The sequence below is a fragment of the Gobio gobio genome (genome assembly GCF_949357685.1).
Source record: "Gobio gobio genome assembly, chromosome: 18".
Lineage (NCBI taxonomy): Eukaryota > Metazoa > Chordata > Actinopteri > Cypriniformes > Gobionidae > Gobio > Gobio gobio.
In genome coordinates this window covers 51,004,025-51,020,907 of record NC_137111.1, presented here as the reverse complement: position 1 = coordinate 51,020,907, position 16,883 = coordinate 51,004,025, and the positions used below count along the sequence as shown (strand labels likewise).

The 16,883-nt window shown below is 44.2% G+C and overlaps 1 protein-coding gene across 1 annotated transcript in view; it reads right to left on the bottom strand.

The window, feature by feature from the left end:
* Window positions 1-6,062: 6,062 nt before the first annotated feature.
* Window positions 6,063-16,883, bottom strand: part of npas4l (neuronal PAS domain protein 4 like) — a gene marked incomplete at both ends in the record, with an annotated part of 14,902 nt that continues 4,081 nt past the window's right edge. The window contains 2 exons of the mRNA XM_079842289.1: window positions 6,063-6,678; window positions 14,267-14,405. Of these exons, the coding sequence (XP_079698415.1) occupies window positions 6,063-6,678; window positions 14,267-14,405 (755 nt within the window). The remainder of the gene's footprint in view (window positions 6,679-14,266; window positions 14,406-16,883) is intronic.

The following is a 16,883-nucleotide window of genomic DNA, read 5'->3' as shown; positions in this document are numbered from 1 at the left end:
GATGGTGTTGTGATGGTGTTCCTGATGGTGTTCCTGATGGTGTCCCTGATGGTGTTCCTGATGGTGTTCCTGATGGTGTCCCTGATGGTGTTCTGATGGTGTTCCTGATGGTGTTCTGATGGTGTTCCTGATGGTGTTCTGATGGTGTTCCTGATGGTGTTCTGATGGTGTTCCTGATGGTGTTCTGATGGTGTTCCTGATGGTGTTCCTGATGGTGTTCCTGATGGTGTTCCTGATGGTGTTCTGATGGTGTTCTGATGGTGTTCTGATGGTGTTCCTGATGGTGTTCTGATGGTGTTCCTGATGGTGTTCTGATGGTGTTCCTGATGGTGTTCTGATGGTGTTCCTGATGGTGTTCCTGATGGTGTCCCTGATGGTGTTCTGATGGTGTTCCTGATGGTGTTCTGATGGTGTTCCTGATGGTGTTCCTGATGGTGTTCCTGATGGTGTTCTGATGGTGTTGTGATGGTGTTCCTGATGGTGTTCCTGATGGTGTCCCTGATGGTGTTCCTGATGGTGTCCCTGATGGTGTTCTGATGGTGTTCCTGATGGTGTTCTGATGGTGTTCCTGATGGTGTTCTGATGGTGTTCCTGATGGTGTTCTGATGGTGTTCCTGATGGTGTTCTGATGGTGTTCCTGATGGTGTTCCTGATGGTGTTCCTGATGGTGTTCCTGATGGTGTTCTGATGGTGTTCTGATGGTGTTCTGATGGTGTTCCTGATGGTGTTCTGATGTTGTTCCTGATGGTGTTCTGATGGTGTTCCTGATGGTGTTCTGATGGTGTTCCTGATGGTGTTCCTGATGGTGTCCCTGATGGTGTTCTGATGGTGTTCCTGATGGTGTTCTGATGGTGTTCCTGATGGTGTTCCTGATGGTGTTCCTGATGGTGTTCCTGATGGTGTCCCTGATGGTGTTCTGATGGTGTTCCTGATGGTGTCCCTGATGGTGTTCTGATGGTGTTCCTGATGGTGTTCTGATGGTGTTCCTGATGGTGTTCTGATGGTGTTCTGATGGTGTTCTGATGGTGTTCTGATGGTGTTCTCTTCCTCCTATTATACACACTCTTCCTCCTCTCACACACACACTCTTCCTCCTCTCACACACACACTCTTCCTCCTTTCATACACACTCTTCCTCCTCTCACACACACTCTTCCTCCTTTCATACACACTCTTCCTCCTCTCACACACACTCTTCCTCCTCTCACACACACTCTTCCTCCTCTCACACACACACTCTTCCTCCTCTCACACACACACTCTTCCTCCTTTCATACACACTCTTCCTCCTCTCACACACACTCTTCTTCCTTTCATACACACTCTTCCTCCTCTCACACACACTCTTCCTCCTTTCATACACACTCTTCCTCCTCTCACACACACTCTTCCTCCTTTCATACACACTCTTCCTCCTCTCACACACACTCTTCCTCCTTTCATACACACTCTTCCTCCTCTCACACACACTCTTCCTCCTCTCACACACACTCTTCCTCCTTTCATACACACTCTTCCTCCTCTCACACACACTCTTCTTCCTTTCATACACACTCTTCCTCCTCTCACACACACTCTTCCTCCTTTCATACACACTCTTCCTCCTTTCATACACACTCTTCCTCCTTTCATACACACTCTTCCTCCTCTCACACACACACACTCTTCCTCCTCTCACACACACACTCTTCCTCCTTTCATACACACTCTTCCTCCTCTCACACACACTCTTCCTCCTTTCATACACATTCTTCCTCCTCTCACACACACTCTTCCTCCTTTCATACACACTCTTCCTCCTTTCATACACACTCTTCCTCCTCTCACACACACTCTTCCTCCTCTCACACACACTCTTCCTCCTCTCACACACACACTCTTCCTCCTCTCACACACACACTCTTCCTCCTTTCATACACACTCTTCCTCCTCTCACACACACTCTTCCTCCTTTCATACACATTCTTCCTCCTCTCACACACACTCTTCCTCCTTTCATACACACTCTTCCTCCTTTCATACACACTCTTCCTCCTCTCACACACACTCTTCCTCCTTTCATACACACTCTTCCTCCTCTCACACACACTCTTCCTCCTCTCACACACACTCTTCCTCCTTTCATACACACACTCTTCCTCCTTTCATACACACTCTTCCTCCTCTCACACACACTCTTCCTCCTTTCATACACACTCTTCCTCCTCTCACACACACTCTTCCTCCTCTCACACACACTCTTCCTCCTCTCACACACACTCTTCCTCCTCTCACACACACACTCTTCCTCCTTTCATACACACTCTTCCTCCTCTCACACACACTCTTCCTCCTTTCATACACACTCTTCCTCCTCTCACACACACTCTTCCTCCTCTCACACACACTCTTCCTCCTCTTACACACACTCTTCCTCCTCTTACACACACTCTTCCTCCTCTCACACACACTCTTCCTCCTCTCACACACACTCTTCCTCCTCTCACACACACTCTTCCTCCTCTCACACACACTCTTCCTCCTCTCACACACACACTCTTCCTCCTCTCACACACACTCTTCCTCCTCTCACACACACTCTTCCTCCTCACACACACACTCTTCCTCCTCTCACACACACTCTTCCTCCTCACACACACACTCTTCCTCCTCTCACACACACTCTTCCTCCTCTCACACACACTCTTCCTCCTCACACACACACTCTTCCTCCTCACACACACTCTTCCTCCTCTCACACACTCTTCCTCCTCTCACACACACTCTTCCTCCTCTCACACACACTCTTCCTCCTCACACACACTCTTCCTCCTCACACACACTCTTCCTCCTCTCACACACACTCTTCCTCCTCTCATACACACACTCTTCCTCCTCTCACACACACTCTTCCTCCTCTCACACACACACTCTTCCTCCTCTCACACACACTCTTCCTCCTCACACACACACACTCTTCCTCCTCTTACACACACTCTTCCTCCTCTCACACACACTCTTCCTCCTCTCACACACACTCTTCCTCCTCTCACACACACTCTTCCTCCTCTCACACACACTCTTCCTCCTCTCACACACACTCTTCCTCCTCACACACACACTCTTCCTCCTCTCACACACACTCTTCCTCCTCTCATACACACTCTTCCTCCTCTCACACACACTCTTCCTCCTCACACACACACTCTTCCTCCTCTCACACACACTCTTCCTCCTCTCACACACACACTTCCTCCTCTCACACACTCTTCCTCCTCTCACACACACTCTTCCTCCTCTCACACACACTCTTCCTCCTCTCACACACACTCTTCCTCCTCTCACACACACATTCTTCCTCCTCTCACACACACTCTTCCTCCTCTTACACACACACACACACTCTTCCTCCTCTCACACACACTCTTCCTCCTCTCACACACACTCTTCCTCCTCTCACACACACACTCTTCCTCCTCTCACACACACTCTTCCTCCTCTCACACACACTCTTCCTCCTCTCACACACACACTCTTCCTCCTCTCACACACACACTCTTCCTCCTCTCACACACACACTCTTCCTCCTCTCACACACACTCTTCCTCCTCTCACACACACACTCTTCCTCCTCTCACACACACTCTTCCTCCTCTCACACACACACTCTTCCTCCTCTCACACACACTCTTCCTCCTCTCACACACACTCTTCCTCCTCTCACACACACTCTTCCTCCTCTCACACACACTCTTCCTCCTCTCACACACACACTCTTCCTCCTCTCACACACACTCTTCCTCCTCTCACACACACTCTTCCTCCTCTCACACACACACTCTTCCTCCTCTCACACACACACTCTTCCTCCTCTCACACACACACTCTTCCTCCTCTCACACACACACTCTTCCTCCTCTCACACACACTCTTCCTCCTCTCACACACACTCTTCCTCCTCTCACACACACTCTTCCTCCTCTTCCTCCTCTCACACACACTCTTCCTCCTCTCACACACACTCTTCCTCCTCTCACACACACACTCTTCCTCCTCTCACACACACACTCTTCCTCCTCTCACACACACACTCTTCCTCCTCTCACACACACACTCTTCTTCCTCTCACACACCTGCGCTTGTTTAAGGTTTTGCTTTTAGTGATTTATTCGACCAATGGGTTTAGTGTTTTAGCAATTCCGAAAACCTGTTTTGAGTCAGCTGTTCTCCGAATATCGTTTAATGTCGAGAGAAAAGGAGAGAAGGTTTAAAGAAATGTGTGAAACTAGAGCAGTGTGACGTCAGAGAGGCTCTGAGCGCGGATCGAGTGCGCCACCTGGTGGTCATCTCATATATCACCTCATCTGAATGAGAGACTGGATCAACGGGATTGTCTTTCATATGATTTACTGTTCTTGTTATGTATATTTCAAAGCAGCTTCCCAGTCATAAACAGGAAATATCAGTGTTAATGATAAAATTTCTACAGAAGGTCATAATCAGATCAGAACTACACACACACACACACACACACACACACACACACACTATATGGCAAAACGGCCTGATTTTTAATCCTGTTGTGAAATGTAAGTGTATGATCACACAGACATTGAGATATCATGATTATATATATATGATAGGATCATGTCACTAATGACAGAACACACTACAGTTTTACTTCTCTTAACACCTTTATTGACATTACATACAAAAATAGAAACAGAGAGCAAGAATATATAAATAAGCTCTAAACATTCTAGATTATTCTGGAAGAAACTTTACATTCATACGTGGAGTGAGACTTCAGAATAAATACCGGATTAGATGAGGTAGATTCGACTCGTTTCCATAAGTGCAGCTTATTATTGAATCTTTACAAGAACATCCAAACATCCTTAAAGGGACAGAGTTTAATACAGACGGCGGTTATTTGACTTTATAACGTGTTAGATATGGATGTTTTCCTTACACACACGCATGGCTTCGCTTCAGAAGGGTTAAGGTTAGGGTTAGCCTTTATTAACAGTCCTATGTTAAAGCTACACTGTGTAACTTTATTAGTTTATTCTTAGCTAAAAACACTTAGTTCTTTCAAAAATATATGTGCTCATTAATGTATATTAACTTCTTTCAAGTAATAAAGTATTCTGGTAAGTTTATAATATGCCATTGTAAACACATACGGGTGAGGGATTGAATGCGGGTCGCCATGTTGATCCTCCATCTTGAAAGTACATTAGCCAAAGAGGGACATTCCCGTAAATTCAAGCTTGGCCTTTGGCGTTTTAACACTCGATGGCTCCGTGTCCAATGTGGACGAGGTCGAGCTGGAAGCCATGTTAATCTTGGACTAAATCAGCCACCGTAGGAGTTAAAACAAAATCAGAATTGAGAGGAACAGAAACTAATATTCACTGGATGGTCATACACCAGTTCACCACTAGATGGAGGAAAATATCACACAGTGGAGCTTTAAGTGTTCACTGCAAAAAATTATTTTCTTACTTAGTATTTTTGTCTTGTTTTCAGTCCAAATCTCTAAAAAATCTTACATTAAGTAGCATTGACTAGACAAGCAAAAGTTTTTGTCTTGTTTTGGGGGGAAAATAACTCAAAATGAAGGGAGTTTTTTGCTTAAAATAAGCAAAATGATCTGCCAATGGGGTAAGCAAAATAATCTTGTTTGAATTAAGATAATTTTGCTTACCCCATTGGCAGATTATTTAGCTTATTTTAATACTTAATTTTGAGTTATTTTCCCCCAAAAACAAGACAAAAACTTTAGCTTGTCTAGTAAATGCTACTTAATGTAAGATTTTTTAGAGATTTGGACTGAAAACAAGACAAAAATACTAAGTAAGAAAAGCATTTTTTGCAGCGTTGGCTGTTAGTAATTCACATAAAACACTGCAACTTTATAAATGACTCTTGAGAAACTTGTTCCCACCAACACCTCATCAAATCTCCACGGAAACCAGCCACTGGTTGCCATGGCAATATGCCATACTGGGTTACTAGAGTAAGTCACGGACTTCAGTTATTGCATGGATAGCGCATGTGTGGCATGACCCGATCCGCGTCTAATGGATGCCGGCGTACAGGCAGTGGTGGAGCTGCTCCGCCGAGGGCCCGGGGGCCGAGGGCCACGCCGGGGGTTTGACCGCGTCCAGGTCGCGCAGGATGCTGTCGATGACCGCCTCATCCAGCAGAGGCCAGTGGAGGCCGGTGGAGCTGTAGGACTCGAAGCTGCAGGCCAGCGAGCGGATCTGATGTGCCAGCGTGCCGTAGAGGAAGTGCCCGTCGGGCGAGGGCGAGGGTGAGGGCGGCACCAGACCCGATACACCATCCTGCCCAAACAGGAAGTCCTCCGGGTGCAGGACGCAGTCTGACACACACTCCTCCAGCGCCGGCCGCGAGACGGGCACGAGGCGGGCATCCGGCTGACACACGGGAGGAGGAGCGTCCGGGAGCGGGTGAGGCGGGTGAGGAGCCGCGCCCACAGCGAAGGCCTCGGGCGGGCAGAAGCAGTCGCACACCAGCTGCTCCAGCGCCCCGTAGCCTTCAGACAGGAAGCCGGACGAGAGGGAGGAAGTGGGGCTGTAGGGCGGCGTGGAGGAGAAGCCGCTCTCAGAGACTCGGACGGGATCCGAAGAGCCGCCGTACAGCTTCTCTCTGAGATACGCCGCCTCCGCTTCACTGCGACGAGAAGAACACGCGTGTGTTAGCGGAGCACAAGATGGCGGAGGGCGAGATGTTCAACTTTATTTATATAGCACATTTTTAAACAACAGCCGTAAGTGCTGTACAGAGATCAAATTAAAGGGTTAGTTCAGCCAAAACTGTAGATTGTGTGATTAATGACTGAGCCTCATGTGGTTGGACACCCGTCAGACCTCCGTTCATCTTCAGACACAAATGAAGATATTTTAGTGTAAATCTGATGCTCTGAAAGGCCTCCATTGGCTCAACTTTACACTCTCAAGACCCTTAAAAGACACTAAAGACTAAAGTTACAAAGTCCATCTCACTACAGCGGCTCTACAATAACTTTATGAAGACGACAATAGTTTCTGTGCGCAAAAAAACCCTAAATAACGACTTATATAGTGATGACGATTTCAAAACACGGCATCATGAAGCTTCGAAGCGTTATGAATCAGTGAGTCGATTCAGCGGTTCAGAGCGTTATGAATCAGTGAGTCGATTCAGCAGTTTGGCGGTTTTACACGTGATCAAATTCATGATTCGACTCACTGATTCATAACGCTTCGAAGCTTCATGAGGCCGTGTTTTGAAATCGTCATCTCTATATAAGTCGTTATTTAGGGTTTTTTTGCGCACAGAAACTATTCTCGTCTTCATAAAGTTATTGTAGAGCCGCTGTAGTGAGATGGACTTTGTAACTTTAGTCTTTAGTGTCTTTTAAGGGTCTTGAGAGTGTAAAGTTGAGCCAATGGAGGCCTTTCAGAGCATCAGATTTACACTAAAATATCTTCATTTGTGTCTGAAGATGAACGGAGGTCGAACGACATGAGGGTAAGTAATTAATGACAGAATTTTCATTTTTGGGTGGACTAACCCTTTAAAACAACATTTAATGTTGCATATACCCAAGCAAACTCAACATTCAAATGCTAACGAAAATAAATGAGTTTTTAAATAAGACATAAAAACGACAATTGAAGGAGCTGACCTCACAGAGAGTGGGAGACTATTCCAGAGTTTCGGACCTACCACAGAAAAAGCGCATTCTCCTCTCATTTTAAAATTACAGCGAGGGATCTTTCCCTGATGACACTGAACTGATGACATCAGCGTTTTTTCCAGAATGGCTATACAGCTGAATAAAATTATGCTGCATTATTTTCCTGTTTAACACTGTAAAGATGCTTTGAAACAATCTGCATTGTTAAAAGTGCTATATAAATAAAGTTGACTTGACTTGACTTTTAAAAGCCTTTGGTCTGAGGACCTAAGCACTCTAAAGGGAGAGTAGGGAGTGAGAAGATTGCAAATGTACTGAGGAGCCAGGCCCGAAACCGCCTTGAGGACAAAGCCTCTCTTCCCCGCTCCTGTCAGAAACCTTGCTGCTGCATTTTGCACTAACTGCATGCGAGCTAAGCCAATTTACAGGTGCTTGTCATATAATTAGAATATCATCAAAAACTTGATTTATTTCACTAAAAAATTCCATTAAAAAAGTGAAACTTGTATATTATATTCATTCATTACACACAGACTGATATATTTAAAATGTTTATTTCTTTTAATTTTGATGATTATAACTGACAACTAAGGAAAATTCAGTATCTCAGAAAATGAGAATATTGTGAAAAGGTTGAATATTGAAGACACTCTAATCAGCTGATGAACTCAAAACACCTGCAAAGGCCTTAAATGGTCTCTCAGTCTAGTTCTGTAGGCGACACACTCACGGGGAAGAAGCTGACCTGACAGCTGACCAAAAGACGACCTTTGACCCCTTGCACAAGGAGGGCAAGACACAAAAGGTCATTGCAAAAGAGGCTGGCTGTTCTCAGAGCTCTGTGTCCAAGCACATTAATAGAGAGGCGAAGGGAAGGAAAAGATGTGCTAGAAAAAAGTGTAGAAGCAATAGGGATAACCGCACCCTGGAGAGGATTGAGAAACAAAACCCATTCAAAAATGTGGAGGAGATTCACAAAGAGTGGACTGGAGCTGGAGTCAGTGCTTCAAGAACCTCTACACACAGACGTATGACAGACATGGGTTTCAGCTGTCGCACTCTTGACCAACAGACAGCGTCAGAAGCGTCTCGCCTCGGCTAAAGACAGACAGGACTGGACTGAGTGGTCCAGAGTTATGATCTCTGATGAAGTCAATCAGGGTCCCAGAGTCTGGAGGAAGAGAGGAGAGACACACAATCCACACTGCTGGAGCTCCAGTGTGAAGTTTCCACAGTCAGTGATGGTTTGGGGTGCCATGTCATGCGCTGGTGTTGGTCCACTGTGTTTTCTGAGGTCAGAGGTCAACGCAGCCATATAGCAGGAAGTTTTAGAGCACTTCATGCTTCCTGCTGCTGACCAACTTTATGGAGATGCAGATTTCATTTTCCAACAGGACTGGGACCAGCACACAGTGCCACTGCAACCAGTGCCTGGTTTAAGGACCATGGTCTCCCTGATCTTAATTGGAATTAAATTTATTCATTCACCATACCACTTCAGGCATTACAATAATACAGTCGGGGGTATAAAATCAATTGGGTAGAGTGAAGGCCAGCAAACTCGCCTGACCTTAACCCCATAGAAAATCTCTGCCAGACCCAACAATGCAGAAGAGCTGAAGGCCACTATCAGAGTCTCATTTTCTGAGATACTGAATTTGGGATTTTCCTTAGTTGTCAGTTATAATCATCAAAATTAAAATAAATAAACATTTGAAATATATCAGTCTGTGTGTAATGAATGAATATAATATGAAATATAGCTGCAAGCAGCAATACCGGGGCCAAGCGCAAAGAAGAAGACAAGACATGCCAAAATGGCTGGCAGTGTCAGATCAACTGGAGCAATGAGCAATTAATCACGTTTTAAGATGATTTTAAGCAAAAGGCTGAAAATGCGTTGTAGTCTGAGAGTGTCAGACCAACTGCAACAATTAACAATTATACAGTTTAAGAAGATTAGGCAAAATGGCTGAAATATCATATATTGAGTCACTGATAATGTAAGTTAATGGTTTATCACTTTTGACCAATAGGTGGCACAGTTACGAAATTGATGTGGTGTGGTCAGAATAACGGAACAATGACACATGCAAAGTTTGATGCCAATATGTCAAAGCATTGCAGAGATACAGCCTCAAGAGTCATTTTGGCATAATGGCTCAACTTCGTCGCTGCGGTTTACAAAAACGGTTTCATCTATTGATGCAAAATCCCTAACTTTTTGTTGACACAGTCTGAAGATGATACGATTCGATTTTGGTGGAAATTGGACAAACGGTCTAGGATGAGTTTGAAAAAGTAGGTTTTGATCAAATAAGAACATTGAGGACAGGATGTTTGACCAAATATGGCAAAATTAGTATCTCTGTTCTCGGCATGAGCCAATGACTGTATTATGACCAGTTTCATTAAACTAGGCTAATTTAATCAAAAGTTATTAGCATGTTTGTAAATGTTGTTATAACCTCTGACCACAAGGTGGCACTGCCCCAAAACGTTTTGAGTACCTTCAAAGCATGGTGCGGAAGACATGATTTTTGGACAAACAGTTCAAAAGTTATAAGCAAAAATAGCCATTTTTTGTATCTCCGGACCAGTAGGTGGCGCTGCGCCGAAACGCTGCATGTTGCTTCAGGTCATGCTTGTGATGACATATACCAAGATTGGTTTGAATACGATAAAGCGTTGTGGAGATATAGGCTTATGAGTGTTTTTGCAACCGCTACGCAAAATTTGTGTGCGCGTTTATCGAAAAAGATTTGACAAATCAACTTGATTTGCAAGATTTTTTGTCAGCATGGTCTGAAGATGATCTGGTTCAATTTTCGTGCAAATCGGACAAACCGTCTAGGACGAGTTCGTAAAAGTAGGTTTTTTGGAAAATTAAAAATGGCGGGGAAATTATCATGACCGAAAATGACATCATAGGGTGCAATTGAATCGGCATGAGCCAATGACTCTATTATGACCAGTTTCAATATACTAGGCTAATTTAATCAAAAGTTATTAGCATTTTTGTCAAGTTTGTTATATCTTTTGACCACAAGGTGGCACTGCCCCAAAACTTTTTGAGTACCTTCAGGGCATAGCAAGGAAGTCACATACCGAGTTTAGTAACAATATACTAATGCATTTGTAAAATATAGCATTTTTTGACAAAATTCAAAATGGCCGACAGCCAAAATGGCCGATATGGTAAAATTGAATATCAGACGACTCGGCATGCCGTCCTGAATGTAACGAGACCACTTTTATGATTTTTGGACAAACAGTTCAGAAGTTATAAGCAAAAATAGCAATTTTTCGTATCTCCGGACCAGTAGGTGGCGCTGCGCCGAAACGCTGTATGTTGCCTCAAGTCATGCTTGTGATGACATGTACCAAGTTTGGTTTGAATACGATAAAGCGTTGCGGAGATATTGCCTTAAGAGTGTTTTTGCAACCGCTACGTAAAATTTGTTTGCGCGTTTATCGCAAATGATTTGACGAATCAACTTGATTTGCAAGATTTTTTGTCAGCATGGTCTGAAGATGATCTGGTTCAATTTTCGTGCAAATCGGATGAACCGTCTAGGACGAGTTCGCAAAAGTAGGTTTCTCGGAAAATTAAAAATGGCGGGAAATTTTTTATGACGGAAAATGACGTCATAGGGTGCAATCGAATCGTCTTAAGCCAAGGAATCAGAGGAAAAAGAATTTTGTTTCTAGCCCTTATGGTTCAAAAGTTATTAGCATAAACATGAGTCAAATTTTGGACTGATGGTGGCGCTAGAGGGATTGAGTTTGAGACTCCAAATTTGCTACGGTGACATTTCAGACTGTCCTCTATTAGTGTGCCAAATTTCACAACTTTTTGCCATACGGTTCTATGGGCTGCCATAGACTTCGTGGCGGAAGAAGAAGAAGAAGAAGAAGATGAATAATAAATATAGCTGCAAGCAGCAATACCGGGGCCAAGCGCAAAGAAGAAGACAAGACATGCCAAAATGGCTGGCAGTGTCAGATCAACAGGAGCAATGAGCAATTAATCACGTTTTAAGATGATTTGAAGCAAAAGGCTGAAAATGCATTGTAGTCTGAGAGTGTCAGACCAACTGCAACAATTAACAATTATACAGTTTAAGAAGATTAGGCAAAATGGCTGAAATATCATATATTGAGTCACTGATAATGTAAGTTAATGGTTTATCACTTTTGACCAATAGGTGGCACAGATACGAAATTGATGTGGTGTGGTCAGAATAAGGGAACAATGACACATGCAAAGTTTGATGCCAATATGTCAAAGCATTGCAGAGATACAGCCTCAAGAGTCATTTTGGCATAATGGCTCAACTTCGTCGTTGCGGTTTACAAAAACGGTTTCATCTATTGATGCAAAATCCCTAACTTTTTGTTGACACAGTCTGAAGATGATACGATTCGATTTTGGTGGAAATTGGACAAACGGTCTAGGATGAGTTTGAAAAAGTAGGTTTTGATCAAATAAGAACATTGAGGACAGGATGTTTGACCAAATATTGAAAAAATAGTATCTCTGTTCTCGGCATGAGCCAATGACTGTATTATGACCAGTTTCATTAAACTAGGCTAATTTAATCAAAAGTTATTAGCATGTTTGTAAATTTTGTTATAACCTCTGACCACAAGGTGGCACTGCCCCAAAACGTTTTGAGTACCTTCAAAGCATGGTGCGGAATATATGATTTTTGGACAAACAGTTCAAAAGTTATAAGCAAAAACAGCCATTTTTTGTATCTCCGGACCAGTAGGTGGCGCTGCGCCGAAACACTGCATGTTGCCTCAAGTCATGCTTGTGATGACATGTACCAAGTTTGGATTGAACACGATAAAGCGTTGCGGAGATATAGCCTTATGAGTGTTTTTGCAACCGCTACGTAAAATTTGTGTGCACGTTTATCAAAAACGATTTGACAAATCAACTTGATTTGCAAGATTTTTTGTCAGCATGGTCTGAAGATGATCTGGTTCAATTTTCGTGCAAATCGGACAAACCGTCTAGGACGAGTTCGCAAAAGTAGGTTTTTTGGAAAATTAAATATGGCGGGGAAATTATCATAACCGAAAATGACGTCATAGGATGCAATTGAATCGGCATGAGCCAATGACTCTATTATGACCAGTTTCATTATACTAAGCTAATTAAATCAAAAGTTATTAGCATTTTTGTCAAGTTTGTTATAACTTTTGACCACAAGGTGGCACTGCCCCAAAACTTTTTGAGTACCTTCAGGGCATGGAGTGGAAGTCACATACCGAGTTTAGTAACAATACACTAATGCATTTGTAAAATATAGCATTTTAGCACATAATTCAAAATGGCCGACAGCCAAAATGGGCGATATGGTAAAATTGAATATCAGACGACTCGGCATGCCGTCCTGAATCTAACGAGACCACTTTTATGATTTTTGGACAAACGGTTCAAAAGTTATAAGCAAAAACAGCCATTTTTTGTATCTCCGGACCAGTAGGTGGCGCTGCGCCGAAACACTGCATGTTGCCTCAAGTCATGCTTGTGATGACATGTACCAAGTTTGGTTTGAATACGATAAAGCGTTGCGGAGATATTGCCTTAAGAGTGCTTTTGCAACCGCTACATAAAATTTGTTTGCGCGTTTATCGCAAATGATTTGACGAATCAACTTGATTTGCAAGATTTTTTGTCAGCATGGTCTGAAGATGATCTGGTTCAATTTTCGTGCAAATCGGATGAACCGTCTAGGACGAGTTCGCAAAAGTAGGTTTTTCGGTTAATTAAAAATGGCGGGAAAATTATTATGACGGAAAATGACGTCATAGGGTGCAATCGAAATGTCTTGAGCCAAGGAATCAGAGGAAAAAAGAATTTCGTTTCTAGCCCTTATGGTTCAAAAGTTATTAGCATAAACATGAGTCTAATTTTGGACTGATGGTGGCGCTAGAGGGATTGAGTTAGAGACTCAAAATTTGCTATGGTGACATTTCAGACTGTCCTCTATTAGTGTGCCAAATTTCATAACTTTTTACCATACGGTTCTATGGGCTGCCATAGACTTCGTGGCGGAAGAAGAAGAAGATGAATAATAATAATAATAGGAACGGGAACGGTTTCAATAGGTGCCTTCGCACCTTCGGTGCTTGGCCCCTAATTAGTGAAATAAATCAACTTTTTGATGATTTTATAATTATATGACCAGCACCTGTATAACGCATTACAATAATCTAACCTTGATGAGATGAAGGAGTGAATCACAATTTCCAAATCCTTCCTGGATAGAAAATGCTTTACTTTGGCAATCGATCTCAGGTTAAAAAAGCTGCTTTAACAACGGCCCCAATCTGTTTGTTGAAGTTTAGGGATGAGTCTATAATTACTCATTCAGCTTTGAGGACAGGGAACCTAGGCATGTGATGTGGCAGAACCTACAATTAAAACCTCAGTTTTGCTCTCATTTAATTGGAGAACGTTATTAGAGAGCCAAAGCTTTATGTCATTATAACATTCCTGTACTTTGTGCAGAGAGCATGTTTTCTCTAAGCTCACAGGAAAGTAAAAGTGAAGATCGTGCTCACCTGATGATGACGTGGTTCACGCAGGAGATCTGCTCTCTGGCTGCTTCTATAGTCGCGCAAACGTAGAGCCGAATCCAGGACTGATCCTTCCTCTGCAGGCGGAGCAGCATCTGAGCGCTTGAGCCGCCCTCATCGCCCACTGCAGGACAACAGCGGTCAGTACAGCTCATGATCTGAGTGTGTGTGTGTGTGTGTGTGTGTGTGTGAGTGTGTGTGTGTGAGTGTGTGTGTGTCTGTGAGCCGCCCTCATCGCCCACTGCAGGACAACAGCGGTCAGTACAGCTCATGATCTGAGTGTGTGTGTGTGTGTGTGTGTGTGTGTGTGTGAGTGTGTGTGTGTGAGTGTGTGTGTGTCTGTGAGCCGCCCTCATCGCCCACTGCAGGACAACAGCGGTCAGTACAGCTCATGATCTGAGTGTGTGTGTGTGTGTGTGTGTGTGTGTGTGTGAGTGTGTGTGTGTGAGTGTGTGTGTGTCTGTGAGCCGCCCTCATCGCCCACTGCAGGACAACAGCGGTCAGTACAGCTCATGATCTGAGTGTGTGTGTGTGTGAGTGTGTGTGTGTGAGTGTGTGTGTGTGTCTGTGAGCCGCCCTCATCGCCCACTGCAGGACAACAGCGGTCAGTACAGCTCATGATCTGAGTGTGTGTGTGTGTGTGTGTGTGTGTGTGTGTGTGTGAGTGTGTGTGTGTGAGTGTGTGTGTGTCTGTGAGCCGCCCTCATCGCCCACTGCAGGACAACAGCGGTCAGTACAGCTCATGATCTGAGTGTGTGTGTGTGTGAGTGTGTGTGTGTGAGTGTGTGTGTGTGTCTGTGAGCCGCCCTCATCGCCCACTGCAGGACAACAGCGGTCAGTACAGCTCATGATCTGAGTGTGTGTGTGTGTGTGTGTGTGTGTGTGTGTGTGTGTGTGTGTGTGTGTGTGTGTGTGTGTGTGAGTGTGTGTGTGTGTGTGTGAGTGTGTGTGTGTGTGCCGCCCTCATCGCCCACTGCAGGACAACAGCGGTCAGTACAGCTCATGATCTGTGTGTGTGTGTGTGTGTGTGTGTGTGTGTGTGTGTGTGTGTGTGTGTGTGTGAGTGTGTGTGTGTGTGTGTGTGAGTGTGTGTGTGTGTCTGTGAGCCGCCCTCATCGCCCACTGCAGGACAACAGCGGTCAGTACAGCTCATGATCTGAGTGTGTGTGTGTGTGTGTGTGTGTGTGTGTGTGTGTGTGTGTGTGTGTGTGTGTGTGTGTGTGTGTGTGTGTGTGTGTGTGTGTGTGTGTGAGTGAGTGTGACTGTGTGTGTGAGTTAGAGGTCTTCACGGGTCCAAAAATTCATACCCGAACCCGAAGAGACCCGTAATGTGCTTAACGGAACCGACCTGGACTCGTCTATTATTTAAAAGCTGGAACCGAACCCGGCGTGAAGACACAGACCCGACTGGACCCGTTTGTCACATATTCCACAATAACTGATATTAACAAGTCAATAAACAAGTTATGAAAAATATAACGTTTTGTCTTACCTAGCCGTCGTCTCCCTTCCTTGTAACGTTACTTGTGATACATTACTTGCCAAAAAGTTAAATCCATGTTATTCCTCTCTTGTTATTCCAAGCATGCTTAATTCACTCATCATTTCAGCTTTAAAAGTCCACTTTATGTCACGGTGACGGATGACAAATGCGTCTTTGCAGATTTGCATTTCGACTCTAGTTAACTCGCATATTAACTTTGACTGTTTGCCTTTTTGAACTATAATAGCGATTGCTCGTTCGGTGGCCGCTGACGTCCGCATTATTTATTTGCTATAATCTCTGTGAGCGAGCCTGACCACCAAAACTTTAAGAAATAAGACGGTTCATTCATATTATTATTAAAGTCAATCACAGCGGAAGCTCGGGTTGCCATAGAAATGACACGGGCTTGATACTGCACATGCGCGGTGGCTGGAGCAACCTGAAATATGAGCTTTTTTACGCAATTTGAGCATCATAGAAAACATTTGTGACAGTTCAACTGAGATTTTGTTGCTGATTTTAAATATATTATTTAAATATAATTTCAAATCAAACTTCAACAGTGCGTCACACGTAGACAGCACTTACTTTTTTCTCATGTTTGTCCACAATATGCATGAAGGATGCCCGGACAGAAGAGGTGCCCGTGGGTTTAACTTCTTTATATTCATTGTTTTTTAGCTTTTTTCACACATCACTCATGAAGGTAACCATTATTATTACCGTGCGCTTGCAGAGAGAGCGAGCGAGCGAGAGAGAGAGAGAGAGCGAGCGCGTGAGGCGAGCGAGAGAGAGAGAGAGAGATCGCTCGTGTTTTTCTTCTTTCTTTTTTTTAAACCTTATTTCCCGGCTCACACTTTTCTTATCCTAATTTTACAGTTGCAAGTTACAAAAAACACACAAGCAGTGCTGACTGACTCTGATCACGGGCAGGTGTTCTCCGAGTCCGGATCGACTCGGGTATTACACACAATGTTAAACAGACCCGGGACCCGTAGTAATAGATTGGGACCCGACCCGGACCCGGCTGATCATTTAAAATATAGACCCGAACCCGTACGGGTCCCGGGTCCACGGGTCTCGGGGGCTCCGTGAAGACCTCTAGTGTGAGTGTGT